Raw genomic sequence first — 21,446 nt, 5'->3', positions numbered from 1 at the left:
AGATTCTTCTACTTCATGAAAACTTCCAACAATGAATTGAGTATATATGTATATATTCGATAAGGAAGAAATTTGAAACATTTGAATGGATTCAAATAAATTTCAGCATGAGGTGGAAATCATCGTAATAGAAAAAGTCAAATATCTATGATTGGATCATAGTGGAAATATTTGAATTACGAGTTTTAGTGAACATCTAAGAGAGTTATGAAGTTGTTCTACAACTCACGTTTCTTGGAGTATCATAGTGATGATGGAGTATCCGAGAGATGTATCCAAACCTTGTTGGGTCAATGATGAGATAAAATATTGATGCTATTATATTTTTGTGGATTATGCTTTAGTGACTACCGCTTTTACACTAAATAGAGCATCATCATGATCCGTTGAAATGACACCATACGAGTTATGGCATGGGTATGAACCCTAATAGTCCTTTCTTAAATTTTGGAATGCATAGCATAAAGTAAATAAGTTTACAACCAAAATCGGATGAATGTCTTTGTTGGTTATCCCACAGAATTGATTGGGAATTCTTTCCACTATGGAGACAAAGACAAAAGTGTTTGTCGATGTTTCTTACTTATTTCCAAGAAATTGTTTTTAGCAAATTATTTGAGTGGGAGGACAATAAAACTTGATAAGGTTTATGAACCTGGAGCATAATGATCGAGTAGCGCAAAGCATCGGAATTGGTTCCGGAAGCGGCCACGACGATCATGGCTCCCATGTCTACAAAATGTTATAGTCATGAAGATCGAAGTACTTATTGAACCTTGTAGGTATGATTTACTTTGTGATCAAATAAATGATTTGTGAACAAAGGATTGTTTTTGAACAATGATAAACCAACTACAAACAAAGAAGTTATGATGGGCCCTGACTCCGTTAAAATGGCTATACGCCATGAAATCCAAGATAGATGAATACTTTTTGAAAGTAAATGGATCTATAAAATTGATGGACTTGGATGGAATATCCTTGAATAAGCTCGACTTGTCGAAAAGTTGTTTACGACAAAAGTTCAAAGAGTTGACTACGATAAGATTAGATCTTCCGTAGCAATGCTTATAGTCTATGTGGATTATTCTAGTAATCACTACATATTTCTTTTATGAGATATGTTAGTAGGATGGCAAAATATATTACTTAACGAAGTGTGTATTAAAGGTGTATACAAGATACAACCAAGAGTTTTGCTAGTCCGTAGAATACTAGATAGGAATACAAACTTCAATTGGATGAAGTGAGTATTGCGGAGTTGGAATCTTCACCGGATGAAATGATCAAAGAGTTATGATTTCATCAGAGACGATGAAGAGGCTTGCATTTGCAAGAAATTAAGTGGGAGCGCTGAGACATATTTGTAATACTTTATGTAGGTGACATATCGTTGATTATAAATAATATAATTATATAATTGATTAAAAAGGTTTCATTGAGAATTAAACTTTAATGAAAGGATATGAACTGAAACATATTTAGTGTCAAGATCTATGAAGATGGATTGAAACACATAAAAGTTTAAGTTAAAAAAGTACATAGAATGAATATTGAAGTAGTTCAATATAAAGAAGGTGTTCTTTTCATGTGAAGGTTTTACAAGACTTGAGTGTATTTGACACTCAATGAGTAAAAACACATGAGTGATTTTAGATCACGAATAATATGTACAATATCAGATGTCCTATGCTCTAAATGGTTAGGAGCATATACCAGAATGATTCATGTGATGATCATTAGATAAACAGTAAAGAATATCCCTGAGTACTTTAGAAGAACCAAGGATATATAGTTTTGTATGAGTAATGACAAATCGTTGTAAGGTGTTGCAACGATATTAGTTTGGTCACATATAAAAATAAAATTTCAATCTCAAATTAGGCTAAGTGTTGTTTAAAAGGTAGCACAATGAGCTAGAATTTGTCTATGCTAGCTTTAGATGAGTTCTAAATGTTGTGACGAATTCTACAAACGAAGGCAGAATATGTCATTGTTTTGACAATGACTGAGGATGTTAAGTCAAGAGGTTCTTTGAGAACTTGGTGTAGTTTCGATAGTGTCAGAACTTTGAAGCTATATTGTGTATGACAATATTAGTGACATATTTCAGACCGCGGAATTAAGGTTCCACCAGAAGACCAAACATATTTAATGCCGACTCATTTGGAAAATGAGTGATGCGTGAAGACGCAAATGAATTGCAAAATACATACGTTTCTGAGTGTGTCAGAACCGTTGACTAAAGCTCTCCCTAGGGCAAAGTATGATCAACACCGGAATGCCATGGGTGTTAGGTACATTACAATGTAATCTAGATTATTGACTCTAGTGCAAGTGGGAGACTCGTTGGAGATATGCCCAAGAGGCAATAATAAAAGTGGTTATTATATATCTTTATGTTTATGATAAATGTTTATATACCATGCTATAATTGTATTAACTGAAACATTGATACATGTGTGTTATGTAAACAACAATGAGTCCCTAGTAAAGCCTCTTAACTAGCTTGTTGATTAATAGATGATTAGTTTCATAATCATGAACATTGGATGTTATTAATAACAAGGTTATATCATTATGTGAATGATGTAATGGATACACCCAATTAAGCGTAGCATAAGATCACGTCATTAAGTTATTTGCTATAAGCTATCGATACATAGTTACCTAGTCCTTATGACCATGAGATCATGTAAATCACTTATGCTGGAAAGGTACTTTGATTACATCAAACGCCACTGCGAAAATGGGTGGTTATAAAGGTGGGATTAAGTATCCGGAAAGTATGAGTTGAGGCATATGGATCAACAGTGGGATTTGTCCATCCCGATGACGGATAGATATACTCTGGGCCCTCTCGGTGGAATGTCGTCTAATGTCTTGCAAGCATATGAATAAGTTCATAAGAGACCACATACCACGGTACGAGTAAAGAGTACTTGTCAGGAGACGAGGTTGAACAAGGTATAGAGCGATACCGATGATCAAACCTCGGACAAGTAAAATATCGCGTGACAAAGGGAATTGGTATCGTATGGTTCATTCGATCACTAAGTCATCGTTGAATATGTGGGAGCCATTATGGATCTCCAGATCCCGCTATTGGTTATTGGTCGGAGAGAGATCTCGACCATGTCTACATAGTTCGCGAACCGTAGGGTGACACACTTAAGGTTTGATGTCGTTTAAGTAGATATGGAATAAGGAATGGAGTTCGAAGTTTTGTTCGGAGTCTCGGATGGGATCCGGGACATCACGAGGAGGTCCGGAATGGTCCGGAGAATAAGATTCATATATAGGAAGTCATATTCCAAGTTTGGAAATGATCCGGTGCATTTATGGCAGGTTCTAAAAGGTTCTAGAAAAGTCCGGAAGAAATCACCATGGAAAGTGGAGTCCCGAAGGGACTCCACCTTGCATGGCCAGCCAAACCCTAAAGGGTGGAGTCCCAGGTGGACTCCACCATAGGTGGCCGGCCACCCCACCTAAGGGAAAGGTGGGAGTCCCACCTTGGGTAGGACTCCCCCCTTGAGTAGGTTTCCCACCTATGGGAGGTTTTGTTGTTGGGGTCTTATTCGAAGACTTGGACTACAACTCTTGGGGATTTCCACCTATATAATGAGGGGCATAGGGGAGGGGCCGGCCACACCAAGCCACTCTTAGCTGCAGCCCCCAAGTGGCCGGCGCCCAAGCCCCCTCTCCCCAAACCCTAGCTACCTCTCCTCCACATACAACTCCCGCATACGCTTAGGCGAAGCCCTGCCGGAGTTCTCCACCACCACCGCCACCACGCCGTCGTGCTGCCGGGATTCCGAGGAGGATCTACTACTTCCGCTGCCCGCTGGAACGGGGAGAAGGACGTCGTCATCAACACCGAACGTGTGACCGAGTACGGAGGTGCTGCCCGATCGTGGCACCGTGATCAAGATCTTCTACGCGCTTTTGCAAGCGGCAAGTGATCGTCTACCGCAGCAATAAGAGCCTACTCTTATAGGCTTTGGAAATCTTCAAGGGTGAGTCTTGATCATCCCCTCGTTGCTCCCGTCTTCTAGATTGCATCTTGGCTTGGATTGCGTTCTCGCGGTAGGAAATTTTTGTTTTCTATGCAACGAATCCCACACCGATATGCATAATTTTAAAATGCATTCAATGGCAGTGAACTCAAATATGTTCGCCGTTTGATTGGTAGGCGCTACTGATCGTGCCGGACCGAAAAGACTTTGGGTGCGAAGGTGGGCGCTTTTTTTTTTTACTCCGGAGCCCTTAAATCTCTTTAGAGAATGGTTTGGAAATGCGACTGAAGATGGTCTCATGACCACACATATTGCATGCTAGAGCATGACCTTCAACTAGTTTAGCAAACACCGGAGAACATTGTAGCACGTGGATATCACGATCCCACCATATCAAAGAAAGAATGCCAAATTCACATGTCTTGATCTGCCACAGCTTAAAATACCACACAGCTGTGATGCCCTTTGTACAAACTTTACCAAGAAAATGGACGGTTCTTCCATGACCACAGTCGATACTTCCAAGCATCGCAAAAAAAATCCTCTCACTGTATTTTATTCCATGATCCTAGCAATCTCCGTTTTATTTGACAGTTTTAAAAATAGTATTTCCCAACTTTCCCGACACCGATATGCATAATTTTAAAATGCATTCAATGGCAGTGAACTCAAATATGTTCGCCGTTTGATTGGTAGGCGCTACTGATCGTGCCGGACCGAAAAGACTTTGGGTGCGAAGGTGGGCGCTTTTTTTTTTTACTCCGGAGCCCTTAAATCTCTTTAGAGAATGGTTTGGAAATGCAACTGAAGATGGTCTTATTACCTCCGTTCAGAAATATAAGTATTTTAGAAAGCTAAACTTAGCTTCCTAAAAGGTTAAATTTTGGAACGGGGTAGCATTTCGAACGAGGCACTACATTCTCTCGTAATTTAAGTAGCTACTTACACACAAAAAGCTTAAGAATATCATCTTAAGATCTTGGATGCATTAGCCCCGCGATTCTAGGCATGTGGAGAAGGTGATACCACGTACGTACATCAATATTTACCGGGCAGAAAAGGAGCTAATCGATCTGCACCTTGGCTTCACCACAAGCCGTCCACCACCTGGGTGCACTTGCCCTTGAGCCACCTCACGCCGTTCTTCAGCGACACCTTCACCTTCCCCTCCGCGCCGTACACCCTGTACCCCGCCACCCTCCCCTTCCGCCGCAGCTCCGCCGGGGCACTAACGAATCCGCCGCTCCACGTCTTCACCTTCGAACCGGTCGCCGCCGCAGCCGACGAGGAAATGGAAGAAGGTGCAGGAAACGGCCATGTGGTGCCGGCTGCCTTCTTGGGCGTGACGTAGGAAGAACTGTAGCACCTCAGCTCGGTGACGGCGCTGGCTGGGGTGTTGTTGCTGCCGCTCTTCTCTGTGCAGGACCTTGACCTCTCCATTGGTGTGTCGGAGGAACCAAGAGGGCAGGAATGGTGTGGTATACTATATGGTAGATGAATGCAGGCCTCGCTAGCTCTTAAATTTGTAGGAGCGCGGAAGAGGATAGGAGGAGTACCCGCCTTATCTGATCGTACGTTGTACCCCCCCAAAGTTGTGAGTGGGGAGTTCAACGGCTTTGGATTACTGACTACTTTTATGGACACTACAGATAGCATGGCTGCTGTTGACATATGATCCGAACAGTCGTGTTCTGTTCCAGCTTTCCGAGTTCTAGTGTGGTACTAGCACTTCCACATTTCCTGGCCTTGGCCAGCAACGCTACTATGGTAGTAGCACCGAAAGAGATCAAGATCGATGCTGCATTTTCAAGGAAGCATCCGTAAGCATCTGTTCATTCAGGACTCCAACTTTCTCCGTTGCATAAATGCTGCTTTTTGGGACGAAAGCAACTTCGCATTTTGGCTTTTTTTGCTTCAGTAACGGCACTGACGCAAAACTATGGGTCTGTTGCGAGGACTGTCGGCACCGATCAGAGTCACACCAGAATTCATTAATGGCTGACGAAGTTCTTCGTTCCGTCCGTGAAATTAGGGCGTATAGTGGACCGCATTACCAGCGATTTTTTCATTATCTCATTTTTCTTAGAAGAGAAAGGTATTGCTACTGCACCCGCTTTAAATTGATGATGATGTTTCTGTTATAAAAGTGACAAACAAATAACGAAGAACGATAAAGGTAAACGCAACGGAGACATAAGATTTAACGCGGAAAACCCCTTCCAACACAGAAGGGAAAAAAAAACGACGGATGTCAGCCAGCAAAACTTCACTATATCGGGAAGTGTTTACAAACACCGTGGGTTATCTTATAATCTGATAAACCCTAACCGGCGGCTTACAAGATATATATATAGGCGGTGCCAACGATCCATACCGTACCGTCGTGGTCTGCCGCCCCCCGCACCCCCCTTCGCAGGCGTCCCTGCAGGGCACGACGTATGGGCTAACTTCAGACTCCGCTACGCTTCGACCCAAGCCTACCGGCGACAGGCCTCGCTCCGCTCGTCAGAAGTTAGCCTCCCTTTAGTATATGAATTTGGATCACAATACAACAGTTCCAAAGAGCCAATCAAATACAATCTGGAGAAAAACAGCTTACAAATACATCAGACATACTATGTTTCGCAAAAACAAAAATCGCAAGGCAGCAAAGTCTCCAACCACCGGAGTACTCGTTGACCAAGATTTAAGCCAAGCGATACCTATCTATATATCTTATAAGGTAAAACTCATTAACATTTATATATGATTGTCTATTTCAACATGCAAAAGCTATCCACACCATTAATTCTTTTCAACTATCCAATTGTCCATGTCACCCCTCACTCATAGGATGTATAAATAAATAAAAGACTATCTCCATATGCAAGCTAGACACATCATCCATCTTTTTACTTATCCAATTCAATGTCGTCATTTTTAATTGTCAGTCATCAACCTGCTATGTAATTACACAATTAAATCATGTGCAACAAAAGCACCAAAACTAATTTCGTCCCCAATCGTTTCAGCTAGCCAAAATAATTTTGCACCAATTGTTTTTAATGCTGAAAATTATGATAACTGCTATTCGAGAATACGTACCCCGCTAAGACATTTCCAAAGAAAGTTATACGTGGATATGCATGACATCTCTTTAGGCAGACTGTCCACATCGTAAGTTTTTCAGCCCGCTGATTTTATCTAATCTATGACTTTAACTAACTTACATGCAACATCAATGAGATATATTTCTGAACCTCAGCGACCTTTAATTTGTCAAATACACACCCATCCATGTCTGTTAATTTTAGTCTCTCAACTACTATGACCAATTGAATCTTGATGTGTCTTATAATTTTAAATTACACAATAGAGTTTCTTGGTGTTTTTGAACCTCGTGATGCCGTTGGGAGCCTCCGGTTGAGTTGTCGAGTCATGCATCAACCTTGTGTGAAGGTTTGGTAGCCATCTTGACCGGCACCACCTGGTTGAAGTGGATTCACCTTTGTGGTGGGTTCATCGGAGAACAAAGTGGAGCCTTTGTGGCACCACACTCTCCTACGTAGTAGACGTATTTCTATTTGGAAAAAACTATGGGAAACAAATCTCGTGTCTCGTGTCTCCCAGCGGTTACCTCTTTCGTTTACGCTTGTTTCTTTGTTACAAGTTGTTTACTATGTGTTTCTTTTTCTTTGCATCATATAGGTTTTCACTTTATCTTGATCACATTTACTTTGTCGCTTAAGCCTAAAAATTGAAAAGATGAAAACTTTGAGTAGCTCCTATTCACCCCATTGTGGGGGCAAGGGTTGGTCTGGAATTCAAGCATAGTGTCCATGTTATGAAATGATTAAATGCTCACATTTTTATGTCAATTCAATATATTTATCTGTAACCTTGCAAGTTGATATCCGTGAACTTGACATGTGTTAGTACTACAAAAAAAATTAATACAATTGATCTTAGTATGAAAACATTTAATAAAAAATGTACTGACATTAACCATCATTAAATGCTTTGAAATTACAATATCTGCATCTATATAAATACCATGGAAAATGATATCTCCATATGGCAATCTTCAGAGGCTGATGGGGGGGGGGGGGCTTTTTCCCGCACTATAGGTACAATCTTGTTGACAATTCTGCCCAGCGCGGCATATGTCGGTGAACTAAAATGGCATGGGATGACAAGTAGCAGCTTTCAGAGGGATTACATGGGTTTACAGTTGACCAACGGTTTAGATAAACACCGATACGACTAATAATCCCACGTGTTCATGCCATAAGCGACGAGAGAACCACATGGAGTACAACTACATTCAATTTTCCGGTGCCAAAGGCGTTCTATGATCCAATGAAACAACACCCAATATTGTAGGCTAGGCCAACAAGACCATAATCGTCGATGACGACCTGGCAAGGGTTGGGATGGAATTCAGACATAGTTATCCATGTTACAAAATGACTAAATGTTGACGTTTTTATGTCAACTCTATATATTTTATGATATCATAGCTATCCATGATATCGAAATTCGTGAGGTTGACATATGTTTTAGTGTTATAAAAAAATATTTACTACATTTGATCTTATTATGATTTTAAAAAAAATGTTGTCATTAATCAGCATTAAACTCTTTGAAACTACAACGTCTGCATCTATATGAACACCATGGAGAGTGATATCTCCACATGGTAATCTTCAAGAGGAACATAATTTCCCTGTTCTTTTGTCGACTCCCCCGGTCATGGCTATTGTTCTCTCATTATGCAATGGGCACCATGAGGTTACGTTATATCAAATTCTTGTTTTGATGAATGCATTTTACGTGTTTTTTGTAATGTTGAGCTCTCCATAAAAAACTCATTATATGCCCCCAATCCAACTTGGACATGATAGGTACTGTTTTCAAGTGAGAGTGAGGTTCTGATCTAACATCATAACTTCCTTCCAATCAAACTTTATCAGTTGTGTCCATCCAATTAAAAACGATCTTCACTCTTTCCACAACCCCGGGTAGCTAGGACTAGTAACAAACACCGTGACTTTCTCCTCCGTGTCAACAATCTTGGCATTGCTACTTAAGGAAACAGTCTTCTCTGGTCAGTTGGTCAGCGGATGCAAGTGACACGTTGGCATGACACCTCGACACCTTGCCTGAGGCATTGAGCAGTGCGAGCTGCATGCCTCTGACCTAGGCCATTGAGCAAATGAATCAGATTCAAAATTGTTTCCAATTGCTGATTTTTTTTTGAATATCATATACTCCCTGGCATGTCCCGCTTAAAAGTCACGGAAAGATTCGAGAAAAAAATGACGATCCAGATTTTTTTTTCGATAAAGGGCGCTTTATTACGAAACACCCGGCCTCTGCATAACTAATGACGATCCAGATAAACATGTATCAATGATATCACAGAAATTCAAATCCAAATTGCAAAAGTAACACTGGAAACTAAAGAAGACGGTATACTATACGAGTAGTAGTTGACTTAAGTTTGCTTTTGTTTCATGTGTTTTTGTCAACCATGTCTGTAATATATAGAACGGCTCATGTTCTCGATCATTCCGCGGATGATGCTGTTGAAGGTGCCTGGTTTGATGTAGTCCCGGAGATCAACCAGGCTAGTAGTATTTGTGATGAACTACATGTGGATTAATCAATAAAGTGTCCTCCTTTACCAGTAACAATATTTTCAAATCTCGATCCCAGTAGTAAAGTGGACCCTGTATTAAATTATTATTATTATCCTACGGAAAAGATAGCAAGCTTTTATTGGCATACCATCTCTTTCGGTCAACAAGGCAAGCTCTGCTTAGCACCAAGAGAAAGAAGAGACCTTGGGCTGACACTTGTTACAAAGGAAAAAAAAATAGCACATTTGCTGGAACTGTTACATGCAAATGAGAGCTGCCCAATGCATCAAAAGCTCATGTTGTCACATTCCTCCCTAACAAGTGCAAAGAGATCAGAGTTCATGTATCTCTCGCCGGCGCTGGGGAATATGGTAACAATCATCTTCCTCTCGTTCCCTTCTCTCTCTGCAATCTGAAATCAGAACGGCACAGCCATTTAGATGACAATCTATGTAACCTGGTAAGTTCAGATCAGCAGTCAGTTACCTTCATACAGGCAGCTACGTTTGCTCCGGAGGATATGCCAACCAGCAGCCCCTCCTCCTTGGCCAGCCTCCTAGACATTGCCATAGCTTCCTCAGTGCTTACCGTCACGACCTCATCGATGACCGATGTGTCCAGGACCTCCGGTATGAAACCTGCCCCTGTACCCTGAATCTTGTGTGACCCTGGTGAACCACCTGAATGGAACAGCAAACGCTTCTGATTAATGTTATGTACATTCTGAAGGTTTTACACTAAATCACTCACAACTCAGATTTTTTATGTGTGGAACAGTCCCTGACTTGGAACTGGTACATGCATACTTTTTCTAGACTAAGTACTAGTACATAATGTTGTCACGGGTTTACCTGAAATTACAGCGCTTTCTGAAGGTTCCACGCACACTATCTTTATGGATGGATTCTTCATCTTGAGGTACCTACCTACACCTGTCAATGTGCCTCCTGTACCAACAGCGGCGACAAACGTATCCACTTTGCCTGCTGTGTCCTTCCATATCTCAGGTCCTGAAGTTTGTTTCAGAAAATGCAATGGAGTAAAATGATCATTCCCTTAAAATGATCATTCCCAAGAGTATCATGCCAAAACAAACGAATCACAATAGGTGTAAAACATGAAAAGATGCCTTTTTTCTGATATTAGTACCGGTCCATTTGAAGTGCGCATCTGGATTTGCTGGATTGGTTACTTGATTAAGACAGTGAGAATTTGGTATAGTCTTCATCAGCTCCTCCACCTTGCCAATCATTCCCTTAAACCCAGTTGCAGGATCTGCCGTACACGAGAGACATACATTACTTAACACTTATCAGAGTGTAGATGTTCTGCAAGTGAATCAGTAACCGTCAATATGCTAAAACTACATAAACAGCTAGCACAAATACAAGATAGAAGCAAAAATAATCTGCAATTCAGCTGAAGAAATATTTGTCAGGAACTTTACAAATGAGGAGTATTTAAGTAGTAACTGAGTTTCAAACCATTTCTAGGTGCTGAAAAATCCTTGTCCGCACCTGTTAATATCAGTTCAGCACCCAAAAATCTCAATAGCATCTGCTTGTCAAGTGAATATTTTGCGGGCATGACAGCGATAAACCTGTAGCCTTTCTGAACAGCGATGAACACCAATCCAATCCCCATATTGCCGCTCGTTGGCTCGATCAGTGTCGTAACACCAGGAGAGATCAAGCCCTTCTCCTCTGCATCTTCGATCATTCTGCATAGATTTTGCACGCAGTACTAGAGTTACGGTTGGTTACAATTTCTTTTCTTTTATATTCAGAAATCGGAACGGTGTTAGATTGTTCATTTAGGTAACTGAAGACATCAATTGCAGTTTTTTTTTAAGAAGTGATACATAAATTCAGTAAGTGAACTAACTACAAGAGCGAATTATAAATCAATGATGGATTGTGTTCGCGCACCGGAGAGCACTCCTGTCCTTAACCGAGCAAAGGGGTTGGTATGCTTCCATCTTCCCAACCAGCCTAGCTTTGATGCCGTCTTTCTTAGCAATGTTCTTCATTTCTACAAGTGGCGTCCAACCTATGAGCTGAAGAAAGGTACTACATAAGTAAGCATCAAGAAATAAATGATAAAATTACATGCATACTGATCCACTATCAAAGATTATCTTGTTAACTAGTTCTTCCCAATCAAGAACTCATATTCTTCTAGTACTAATTCAAGAACAATAATTCTATAGTTCATATTAGTACCTAAAAAAATTCTGAACAAGGAAGCAAAACTTGACTGAAAACAAGAAGGGGAGCCACAAACATCAGCATCACCTAACCATTCCCTAAAAGAGAGGACTGAGGAGAGGTCTGGGGCGAAGAGGAGGAGAGGATTGCGGCACCTCGGTGACGTTGGAGGCGATGTTCTCCTCCCGGGAGGAGAGGAGAGACGGGATGCCTTTCCTCCCCTCTTCCTCCGCTGCCATTGCCATACCTCCCCTCACCTTTCTCTGCCTGTTGACTATTGATGCCTCCCGCTCCAGCTCTTCCAAGGCGCTGGGTGTGTGGGATTTATCCAAAACGAATTGAATAAGCTTTCCCCATCAGCATACAGGATGATAGTGGTGCTGCAGGCTGTGCAGACCACTGATGCGTGGGATGCTGTCCGTGTCACGCCGGTCCGAGACAGAGAAATCTACTTATAAATATCCGTTCCTTTGCGACTAGCATATCAGCAAAAAAACCAGCGCGCGTTCCCTCTTCAAAGCAGACACAAGCTTCACCAGTTTAATCAGTCGAATAGCACCAAGCTGAACCAAAATTTGCTTTCAGATTTGGTTGGGGTGCGCCACACCCGGGCAGTAGTGCAACGCCCGGGGAACACCTGAGGACCCCAGTGGCAAGCCACTGTGGTGGGCCCTCCCCCACAAAAAATAAATTTAATATCGTTGTGGGCACATGGCCCACATATCAGATATTAAACTGATAAGAACAGATACTACACTTGATCTTAGCCAAAAGGCCGAGAAAGGTATGAGTTGTATTGAGGAGCCGGGTCTCCTTATATAGCCTCCGTTGCCCTGCGCTGCTGCTTCCGTCCGCGAGGTGGGACTAAACCTGCTCGGCTCTTCTGCGCTCCCCTGCTGCGATGCCACCCGCACGCGCCTGCTAAGTTGGGCCCGAATCTGAGAGCCCGTAGCAGGCCTTGCCGAGTTACAGCATGGGCTTCTCCCTTGTTACCCAGTTTCCTTTTCCCTGTCGTGCCTTTGCTTTTCTCAGATTTTTCTCTTGAGCTTTGGAGTACTCCGAGTCTGAGCTTTGAGAGCATTCCTTTTCTTCAGACACGAGATTATAAAAATCCTAATGAAGTATACTAAAATGCAAAGTAACAGACTCATATCCCGCAAAAATAAGTAACAGAGTGAAAGGCCCTGTCTGAACGAAATGTAAGTGTGCAATCAACTTTATGCACGTGATAGGCGCTGCAGGTTTCTTAGTACTATGAGAGATTCATATGCCCAATTTCTTTTGTTTGACCGGGCATGGAAGCTCCATTAAACAAGCGGTGGGTACAAATTTACACCAAGGCGCCTAAGAAAATAGGGAACCGGGGATAAGGCTACAAATTTTACAGAAAATACCCTAAGAAAAAGCAGAAAAGGTGATCCGGTCCCTCGTCTTGTCCACCGCAATTGGGCAATCTCCAAGCCCGGGTACTCGTGCCGGGGAACATGCCACTTTAGGAGTCGCTGGTCGGTCGTGGATCCCACACCGAGGTTGAAGAAGACCCTCCGGAGGAGGGAGAAACACCAAGGAAGATCAAAGGTTCCCAGCCAAGAGTGGATACATTCCCATGGTAACTCCAGCGCCAAGCTGCCGGTGTTGATGAACTTCGATAGTCTTCCTAGCTTGCATAGTGCACGCTGGTTCTACTCGACAATCTTGTCGTGCTCCAACTGCGGGAACTCTAGATCCAATCTCTCTCTCATGTCTATCACCACGACCACACAGAGGGACAAAGAGGACCTCAGATCCCAGTGAATCATAGCACGGCGCCAAAGATTTATTGTTGAGGTAGAAGAGGAGTTGTTGCATCTCGCCATCTCCGCCCATCGGAGCTCCGCAAGCCGCCACCTCACCTCCACCGCACGCTTGAAGGAGCTCAAGAGCATCAACGCAACGACCTCGATGACATGACGCCAAACTAGCAAAAGGCCCGACCCTAAGACCACAACTAGTATATACATTGGGGGTTCGGCCTCCCCTCTCCTAGTAGCTCCGACTAGCGATGCCACCGGAGGAGGGGATATGGAGCCACCAGGGCGGGGGCGACTCTCAATGGTGTATTCTTTAGGGAGCGAGGAGGGGTTGTGCTTTCATATGCCCAAATATTGTCAAATTCTAGCTTGTATTTTACATGAATGTAGTAGCAGTGAATGTAATAGCTATTTATATACATAACATGGAGCGGTCGTCTGCGTGCGAACTTCCACGTGGTCGATTCCGATAGGACCCAAAAAAAAAACATGCTTGAACACGCTCATCCTCCTCCCCCTCCTTCATTTCTGACAATAACTCCACCGATGGATGACTTTTGTTATCGAAATAGAAATAATCAACGTCTACATGTCACTCGCGGTCATAGGCGGTGGCGCACCTATCTCTCAACCCTGCCCATACAAATTCGCCGGCATCGTCGGACTATCGCCGTCTCAGTCATCCCTCTAGGCTCGGAGGGTGGTGTATCTTATTCGCCACTAACGTGCCACCCCTATCCATCGCCCTCCAAAAGAACATCCACCTTTGTGTTCGCTCTGTCTCAAGATTCGTATATTCTTGCCACCCGTGCCCAGCCGCATCGTTGCCGACCCAGACTCGGGTGGCATTCCAACGACAGTGCTTTGGGGGAGAGGTATAGAGACCTGACCATGACTCCTCTTTGTGTGTGCGATTGCTGGAGATTCTCGGGGTTTACTACGATGGTTGTCCTGCGTTAGATTCAATTTGCACACTAAAGAAAGCTATTCAAAAAAATCGACGTCTCAACTCTACTAGTGTACAACGGCCTTCGTATAAGGCTCGTACTGTTAATCACAAGCACTAACAAGAGATACCCCATACTTCTACCTAACGTGAAGAACAAAACACAAGTTTCAACTTTCTATTTTGCATAAACTAGTAGAAGAAAATAATAGAAAGTGAGGTATCGGCATCCATACTAAGATTTCAAGATAGGATATTCTTCAGCGAAAGTGTCAGTGATTTAGTTAGTTATGGTTTAGATTTAGTAGTTGAAGTGTATCAACGCATAATTAGTAGTTTAGATTTAATTATACTTAATTATACTTGTTTTTTTAAAACCATAATATTATCTGAAACATTATTCCATTACTTAATTTGCACCTGTAACACATATTTCTCTTGCTACATATTATTGTCGTATATTGTTATATAGTCTAGTTGGGGGCCACTAAAAATACACTTGTATTGTGGTAGATTCAAAGTGTATTTTGTAAAAAAAAAAGTTATGTTAGTTCTTTTTGCTTATAGACAAGCCATTGCCTAGTAAGATCCTTAAACAAATTCTTACATGTGATGAGAATAAGAATTTAAAATTAAAATGCATGCATCCGTGGATGAATTCATGACATCTACATGGTTGTATGTGTAGCCGCATATATCCTTATTTATACTGGTATAAATTTTTGAATCACAAGGTTTACTCGTTTGCAGTAGTAAAAACAAATAGAAAATTCTAAAGCATACAAGGTTTTTATGAAAAGGTCATTATCAAGCTGCCAGCATTTTTTTTTTGGTAAATATGTCTCACATTTTCTCCAAGAATGAAATGTGTGTCACAAGTTCATGCGGGTTCACTAATCACATAAAAAATAATTGTTTGCTTTGTACTTCTTGTTTATGTAGCAACGAACATCAATAAGCTACGAGTTTGATTACAATTCTAGTAATTTTGCACATATGCGATTTTGGTATGTTATGATAGTGATGTTTTGACTGTTGGGTGCTCCCTTTATTTTAAAATACATCTTTGATACATTTTAAAATATTAGAAAAATCTAAATAAAAAAATTATGTGTACATCTTCATATTCTACGTGTGCATAAAGTCTTTCCATGAAAAATCAATGGTACCATTTCGCTAGAAGTAACCACGAGTATCACATGACACTACTAACAACAAGTACGAGTCATGCGCATGTGGGTCGACAGGCACCAGGGACGGATACATGATTTGAGCATAGGAGGGATGAAGCTATGTTAATTGCAAAAAAATACTAGCATATCAATTTTTCAAGCCCGAAAAAACATATCCCAAATGTAAGCAATGTCATTACATGGATATTACTTATTTCAAATATTTACTAAGATAATTAATAAACCACGACAAAATAATGATAATACACTTTTTTAACTCCAAATAGCTCACCAACGGTCAGATCTGAACAATTGGCCTGAAAGAGCAATCTATATGGTTTTGAAGGAAATGAGCAATCTATATATTATGCTCGCTTAGTTTGTTTCCGACGAAGTATTATCTAAACTGAAAGGGGGCCAGATCAGAGTACATCCAGGGTATAACGTATATCTGTATAGACAATCTTGTTTTTTTTTCGGGTGTATAAACAATCTTGTTGTGAGTTAAGGGCATCTCCAACGCGACGATCCATCCCGCGCCCGCGCGTCCGGATGGGTTGAACCGGACAAAAATCCAGCCCAGCGCGCGGACACATCCCAAAAACGGATGGCCGCGGTGTCCGGAACGACCCAAAGCCGGCCCAAATCTGGATCGCGTTTGCGTGGCCACGGACGCCGATCGCTGGCCGCTCGCCGCTCGCGTCCTCCCCTTGTCCACCCCTGGACTGCGTGTCATAGGGAGATAGCTTCATTTTTCATTAAAATTAGATATTACATTTTTCTTAATACTACCTACTACTAGTCAAGCTACGTACGGGGCTAGCGGCCTCGCCGACGACTCGCCGCCGACTCGCCGCCGGGGCCGTGGATTTCACTCGATGTGGGCGGCCTGTACGCGTGAGGATTCCACTCCAGCTTACCAGCTGGGTGGCTCCGCGGCAGCCCTCTTACGGCGTTCCTCCGCGTCCGCCCTCCTCCTTTCCGTCCTCGCACCTTGGACGCGCTCGCGCTCCGTCCCTGCGGTGTCACCATCCGCTTCCCGCACAACGCGAGCTCTTGTGTGGCGGCGCTTTCCACAATGGTCTGTGCCTCCAGGCGGACGCGGTCGGCGGTCTGGGCCTCGTGGTTCTCCTCCCGATCCTCCCGACGACGCATGCGCTCTTGGCGGCCGCGCTCCGCCGACGCAGCAGCCTCCCGAGCGCGCCGCTCGGGCGAGGGCAGCTGGAGGAAGTGGCGGGCTGCTTGCAGAGCGAGGAGCTCGTTCTTCTGGCCGATGAGGTCGCCTAAACGGCGGCGACCGGCCTGGACGGTGGCCTCGTGCTCCTGTTGGAGATATGCCCAAGAGGCAATAATAAAAGTGGTTATTATATATCTTTATGTTTATGATAAATGTTTATATACCATGCTATAATTGTATTAACCGAAACATTGATACATGTGTGATATGTAAACAACAAAGAGTCCCTAGTATGCCTCTTAACTAGCTTGTTGATTAATAGATGATTAGTTTCATAATCATGAACATTGGATGTTATTAATAACAAGGTTATATCATTATATGAATGATGTAATGGACACACCCAATTAAGTGTAGCATAAGATCACGTCATTAAGTTATTTGCTATAAGCTTTCGATACATAGTTACCTAGTCCTTATGACCATGAGATCATGTAAATCACTTATACCGGAAAGGTACTTTGATTACATCAAACGCCACCTGCGTAAATGGGTGGTTATAAAGGTGGGATTAAGTATCCGGAAAGTATGAGTTGAGGCATATGGATCAACGAGTGCGATTTGTCCATCCCGATGACGGATAGATATACTCCGGGCCCTCTCGGTGGAATGTCGTCTAATGTCTTGCAAGCATATGAATAAGTTCATAAGAGACCACATACCACGGTACGAGTAAAGAGTACTTGTCATTAGACGAGGTTGAACAAGGTATAGAGTGATACCGATGATCAAACCTCGGACAAGTAAAATATCGCGTGACAAAGGGAATTGGTATCGTATGTGAATGGTTCATTCGATCACTAAAGTCATCGTTGAATATGTGGGAGCCATTATGGATCTCCAGATCCCGCTATTGGTTATTGGTCGGAGTGAGTACTCAACCATGTCCGCATAGTTCGCGAACCGTAGGGTGACACACTTAAAGTTGGATGTTGAAATGGTAGAACTTGAATATGGAATGGAGTTCGAATATTTGTTCGGAGTACCGGATGAGATCCCGGACATCACGAGGAGTTCCGGAATGGTCCGGAGAATAAGATTCATATATATGAAGTCATTTTATAAGATTTAAAATGATCCGGAAGGTTCTATGGAAGGTTCTAGAAGGTTCTAGAAAAGTCCGGAAGAAACCACTAAGGAATTTGGCCGGCCACCCCCCCCCCACATGGAAGGGAGGAATCCCACCCCAACTGGGATTCCCACCTTGGGTAGGTTTCCCTATCACATGGAAGGTTTTGGGTTCGGGTCTTATTCGGAGACTTGTAGTCCAACACTTGGGGCTTCCACCTATATAATGAGGGGCCAAGGGTAGGGGGCCGGCCACCCCAACACAACAAGGTGGCCGCACCACCTAGATGGCCGGCGCCCCCCTCTCCCCAAACCCTAGCCGCCCCACTCCTCCTTCTTCCCCGCACGCTTAGCGAAGCTCCGCCGGGATTCTCCACCGCCACCGACACCACGCCGTCGTGCTGTCGGATTCAAGAGGAGCTACTACTTCCGCTGCCCGCTGGAACGGAGAGGTGGACGTCGTCTTCATCAACAACCGAACGTGTGACCGAGTACGGAGGTGTTGCCCGTTCGTGGCGCCGTGATCAAGATCTTCTACGCGCTTTTGCAAGCGGCAAGTGAACGTCTACCGCAGCAACAAGAGCCTCATCTTGTAGGCTTTGGAATCTCTTCAAGGGTGAGACTCGATAACCCCTCGTTGCTACCGTCTTCTAGATTGCATCTTGGCTTGGATTGCGTGTTCGCGGTAGGAATTTTTTTGTTTTCTATGCAACGTATCCCTACAGTGGTATCAGAGCCGTGTCTATGCATAGATGGTTGCACGAGTAGAACACAATGGTTTTGTGGGCGTTGATGCTTATGTTGTCTTTAGTTTGAGTACTTTGCATCTTTGTGGCATAGTGGGATGAAGCGGCTCGGGCTAACTTTACATGACCGCGTTCATGAGATTTGCTCCACGCTCGACATGCAACTTGTATTGCATAAGTGGCTTTGCGGGTGTCTGTCTATCCTACTATAGTGAAGATTCAATTTACTATTCTATTGACAACACTAGTATCACCGTTGTGGTTCATGTTCGTAGGTAGATTAGATCTTACTCGAAAACCCTAAACCACGTAAAATATGCAAACCAAATTAGAGACGTCTAACTTGTTTTTGCAGGGTTTGGTGATGTGATATGGCCATAATGTGATGATGAATATTTATGAGATGATCATTATTGTATTGTCGCAACCGGCAGGAGCCTTATGGTTGTCTTTAAATTTCATGTTGAGTAGTATTTCAAAGAAGTTGTAATAGTTGCTACATGGAGAACAATCATGAAGACGGCGCCATTGACCTTGACGCTACGCCGACGATGATGGAGATCATGTCCGTGCTTTGGAAATGAAGATCAAAGGCGCAAAGACAAAGGGGCCATATCATATCACATATGAACTGCATGTGATGTTAATCCTTTTATGCATCTTATTTTGCTTAGATCGCGACGGTAGCATTATAAGATGATCCCTCTCACTAAAATATCAAGATAATAAAGTGTTCATCCTTAGTAGCACCGTTGCCAAGACTTGTCGTTTCGAAGCATCTCGTGATGATCGGGTGTGATAGAATCAACAAGTGCATACAACGGGTGCAAGCCAGTTTTGCACATGCGGATACTAAGGTGGCCTTGACGAGCCTAGCATGTACAGATATGGTCTCGGAACACGTGATACCGAAAGGTAGAGCATGAATCATATGATTGATATGATGAACACTTTGAGTGTTCACCATTGAAATTACACCTTGTCTCGTGATGATCAGACTTAGGTGTGGTGGATTTGGTTCATGTGATCACTAAGACAATGCGAGGGATATTGTTTTGAGTGGGAGTTCACCTAGATTTTTAATTATATTGAATTAAAATTTGAACTCAATTTGTCATATACTTAGTCTAAACTATTGCAAATATATGTTGTAGATATGGCGTCCTCAATCAATTTTAACCGAGTTCCTAGAGAAAGAAAAGCTTAAGAGCAACGGTAGCAACTTCACCGACTGGTTCCGTCATGTGAGGATTTTCCTCAATGGTGGAAGCCTCGCAATATGTGCTTGATGCACCGCTAGGTGACCCTCCTGCTGAACCGAAACCGATGAAGTAAAGAATGTTTACGAGACTCGGAAAACTCGGTACTCTCAAGTTCGGTGTGCCATCCTGTGCGATCCGGAAGCCGATCTTCAAAAACGTTTTGAGCACCACGATCCTCATGAGTTAGTCAATGAGCTGAAAGCTATCTTTGAAACTCATGCGGCCGTGGAATGCTATGAAGCATCGAAACACTTCTTCAGCTGCATGATGGAAGAAGGCAACTCCGTTAGTGAGCACATGCTCGCCATGATCGGGCATGCGAAGAAACTCGGTGATCCGGGAATAGTGATTCCTAACGGATCGGGAATTAATCGTGTCCTTCAATCACCGCCACCTAGTTACAAGAACTTTGTGATGAACTACAATATGCGTAACATGAATAAAGAGTTACTCGAACTCTTCGCCATGCTGAAATCTGCTGAGATTGAGATCAAGAAAGAGCACCAAAGTGTTGATGGTCAACAAGACCACCAGTTTCAAGAAACAGGGCAAGTCTAAGGGAAAATTCAAGAAGGGTGGCAAGAAAGCTGCCACGCCTCCTATGAAACCTAAGACTGGGCCTAAGTACGATGCTCGAGTGCTATTACTGCAAGGAGAAGGGACACTCGGAAGCGTAATTGCTCCAAGTATTTGGCGGATCCGAAGAGCGGCCTTGTCAAGAAGAAGAAAGAAGGTATATCTGATATACATGTTATAGATGTTTATCTTACTGGTTCTCGTACTAGTACCTGGGTATTTGATACTAGTTCGGTTGCTCATATTTGTAACTCGAAACAGGAACTAAAGAATAAATGAAGACTACTAAAGGATGAAGTGACGATGCGCGTTGGAAATGGATCCAAAGTCGATGTGATCGCTGTCGGCACACTTCCTCTACATCTACCTTCGGGATTAGTTTTAAGCCTCAATAATTGTTATTTTGTACCCGCGTTGAGCATGAACATTATATCTGGATCTTGTTTAATGCAAGACGGTTATTCATTCAAGTCTGAGAATAATGGTTGTTATATTTTTATGAATAATATCTTTTATGGTCGAGCACCTGAAAAGAATGGCTTATTTCTGTTAGATCTCGATAGTAGTGATACGCATATACATAACATTGATGCTAAGCGAATTAAATTGAATGATAATTCTACTTATATGTGGCAATCGTCGTCTTGGTCATATTGGAGTGAAACGCATGAAGAAACTCCATACTGATGGATTACTTGAATCACTTGACTTTGAGTCACTTGATAGATGTGAAGCATGTCTAATGGGAAAAATGACTAAGACTCCATTTTCTGGTATGATGGGGCGAGCTACTGACTTATTGGAA

The 21,446-nt window shown here is 42.7% G+C and overlaps 2 protein-coding genes and 1 non-coding gene across 3 annotated transcripts; all 3 read right to left on the bottom strand.

The window, feature by feature from the left end:
* Window positions 1-5,102: 5,102 nt before the first annotated feature.
* Window positions 5,103-5,456, bottom strand: LOC124693969. Its single transcript, XM_047227156.1, has one exon. It carries the CDS (start codon window positions 5,454-5,456, stop codon window positions 5,103-5,105), a length of 354 nt encoding a protein of 117 aa, XP_047083112.1.
* A 4,257-nt stretch (window positions 5,457-9,713) lies between these two features.
* Window positions 9,714-12,158, bottom strand: LOC124693985 (cysteine synthase-like). Its single transcript, XM_047227157.1, has 7 exons — window positions 12,000-12,158; window positions 11,566-11,693; window positions 11,155-11,357; window positions 10,787-10,912; window positions 10,489-10,647; window positions 10,124-10,317; window positions 9,714-10,049 (listed from the first exon to the last, which is right to left on the bottom strand). Exons 1-7 carry the CDS (start codon window positions 12,087-12,089, stop codon window positions 9,924-9,926), a joined length of 1,026 nt encoding a protein of 341 aa, XP_047083113.1. The 5' UTR covers window positions 12,090-12,158; the 3' UTR covers window positions 9,714-9,923.
* Window positions 12,159-12,435: 277 nt separating this feature from the next.
* On the bottom strand, window positions 12,436-12,632 carry LOC124685602. The gene has a single exon (XR_006997580.1). It is a non-coding gene; the product is annotated as a U2 spliceosomal RNA (small nuclear RNA).
* Between the last annotated feature and the right edge of the window lie 8,814 nt (window positions 12,633-21,446).

This window comes from Lolium rigidum, chromosome 1 (assembly GCF_022539505.1).
Source record: "Lolium rigidum isolate FL_2022 chromosome 1, APGP_CSIRO_Lrig_0.1, whole genome shotgun sequence".
Taxonomy (NCBI): Eukaryota; Viridiplantae; Streptophyta; class Magnoliopsida; order Poales; family Poaceae; genus Lolium; species Lolium rigidum.
The sequence above is the reverse complement of the archived record's forward strand: the minus strand, read 5'-3'. Positions and strand labels throughout refer to the sequence as shown.

Coding starts and splice junctions, on each gene's coding strand:
- LOC124693985 (XM_047227157.1), bottom strand. CDS start 12,089: ATGGCAATGGCAGCGGAGGAAGAGGGGAGGAAAGGCATCCCGTCTCTC. Junction 10,913..11,154: donor TGCTGAACTGATATTAACAG/GTGCGGACAAGG, acceptor CGTGTACGGCAG/ATCCTGCAACTGGGTTTAAG. Junction 10,050..10,123: donor ACGTAGCTGCCTGTATGAAG/GTAACTGACTGC, acceptor TTCTGATTTCAG/ATTGCAGAGAGAGAAGGGAA.
- LOC124693969 (XM_047227156.1), bottom strand. CDS start 5,456: ATGGAGAGGTCAAGGTCCTGCACAGAGAAGAGCGGCAGCAACAACACC.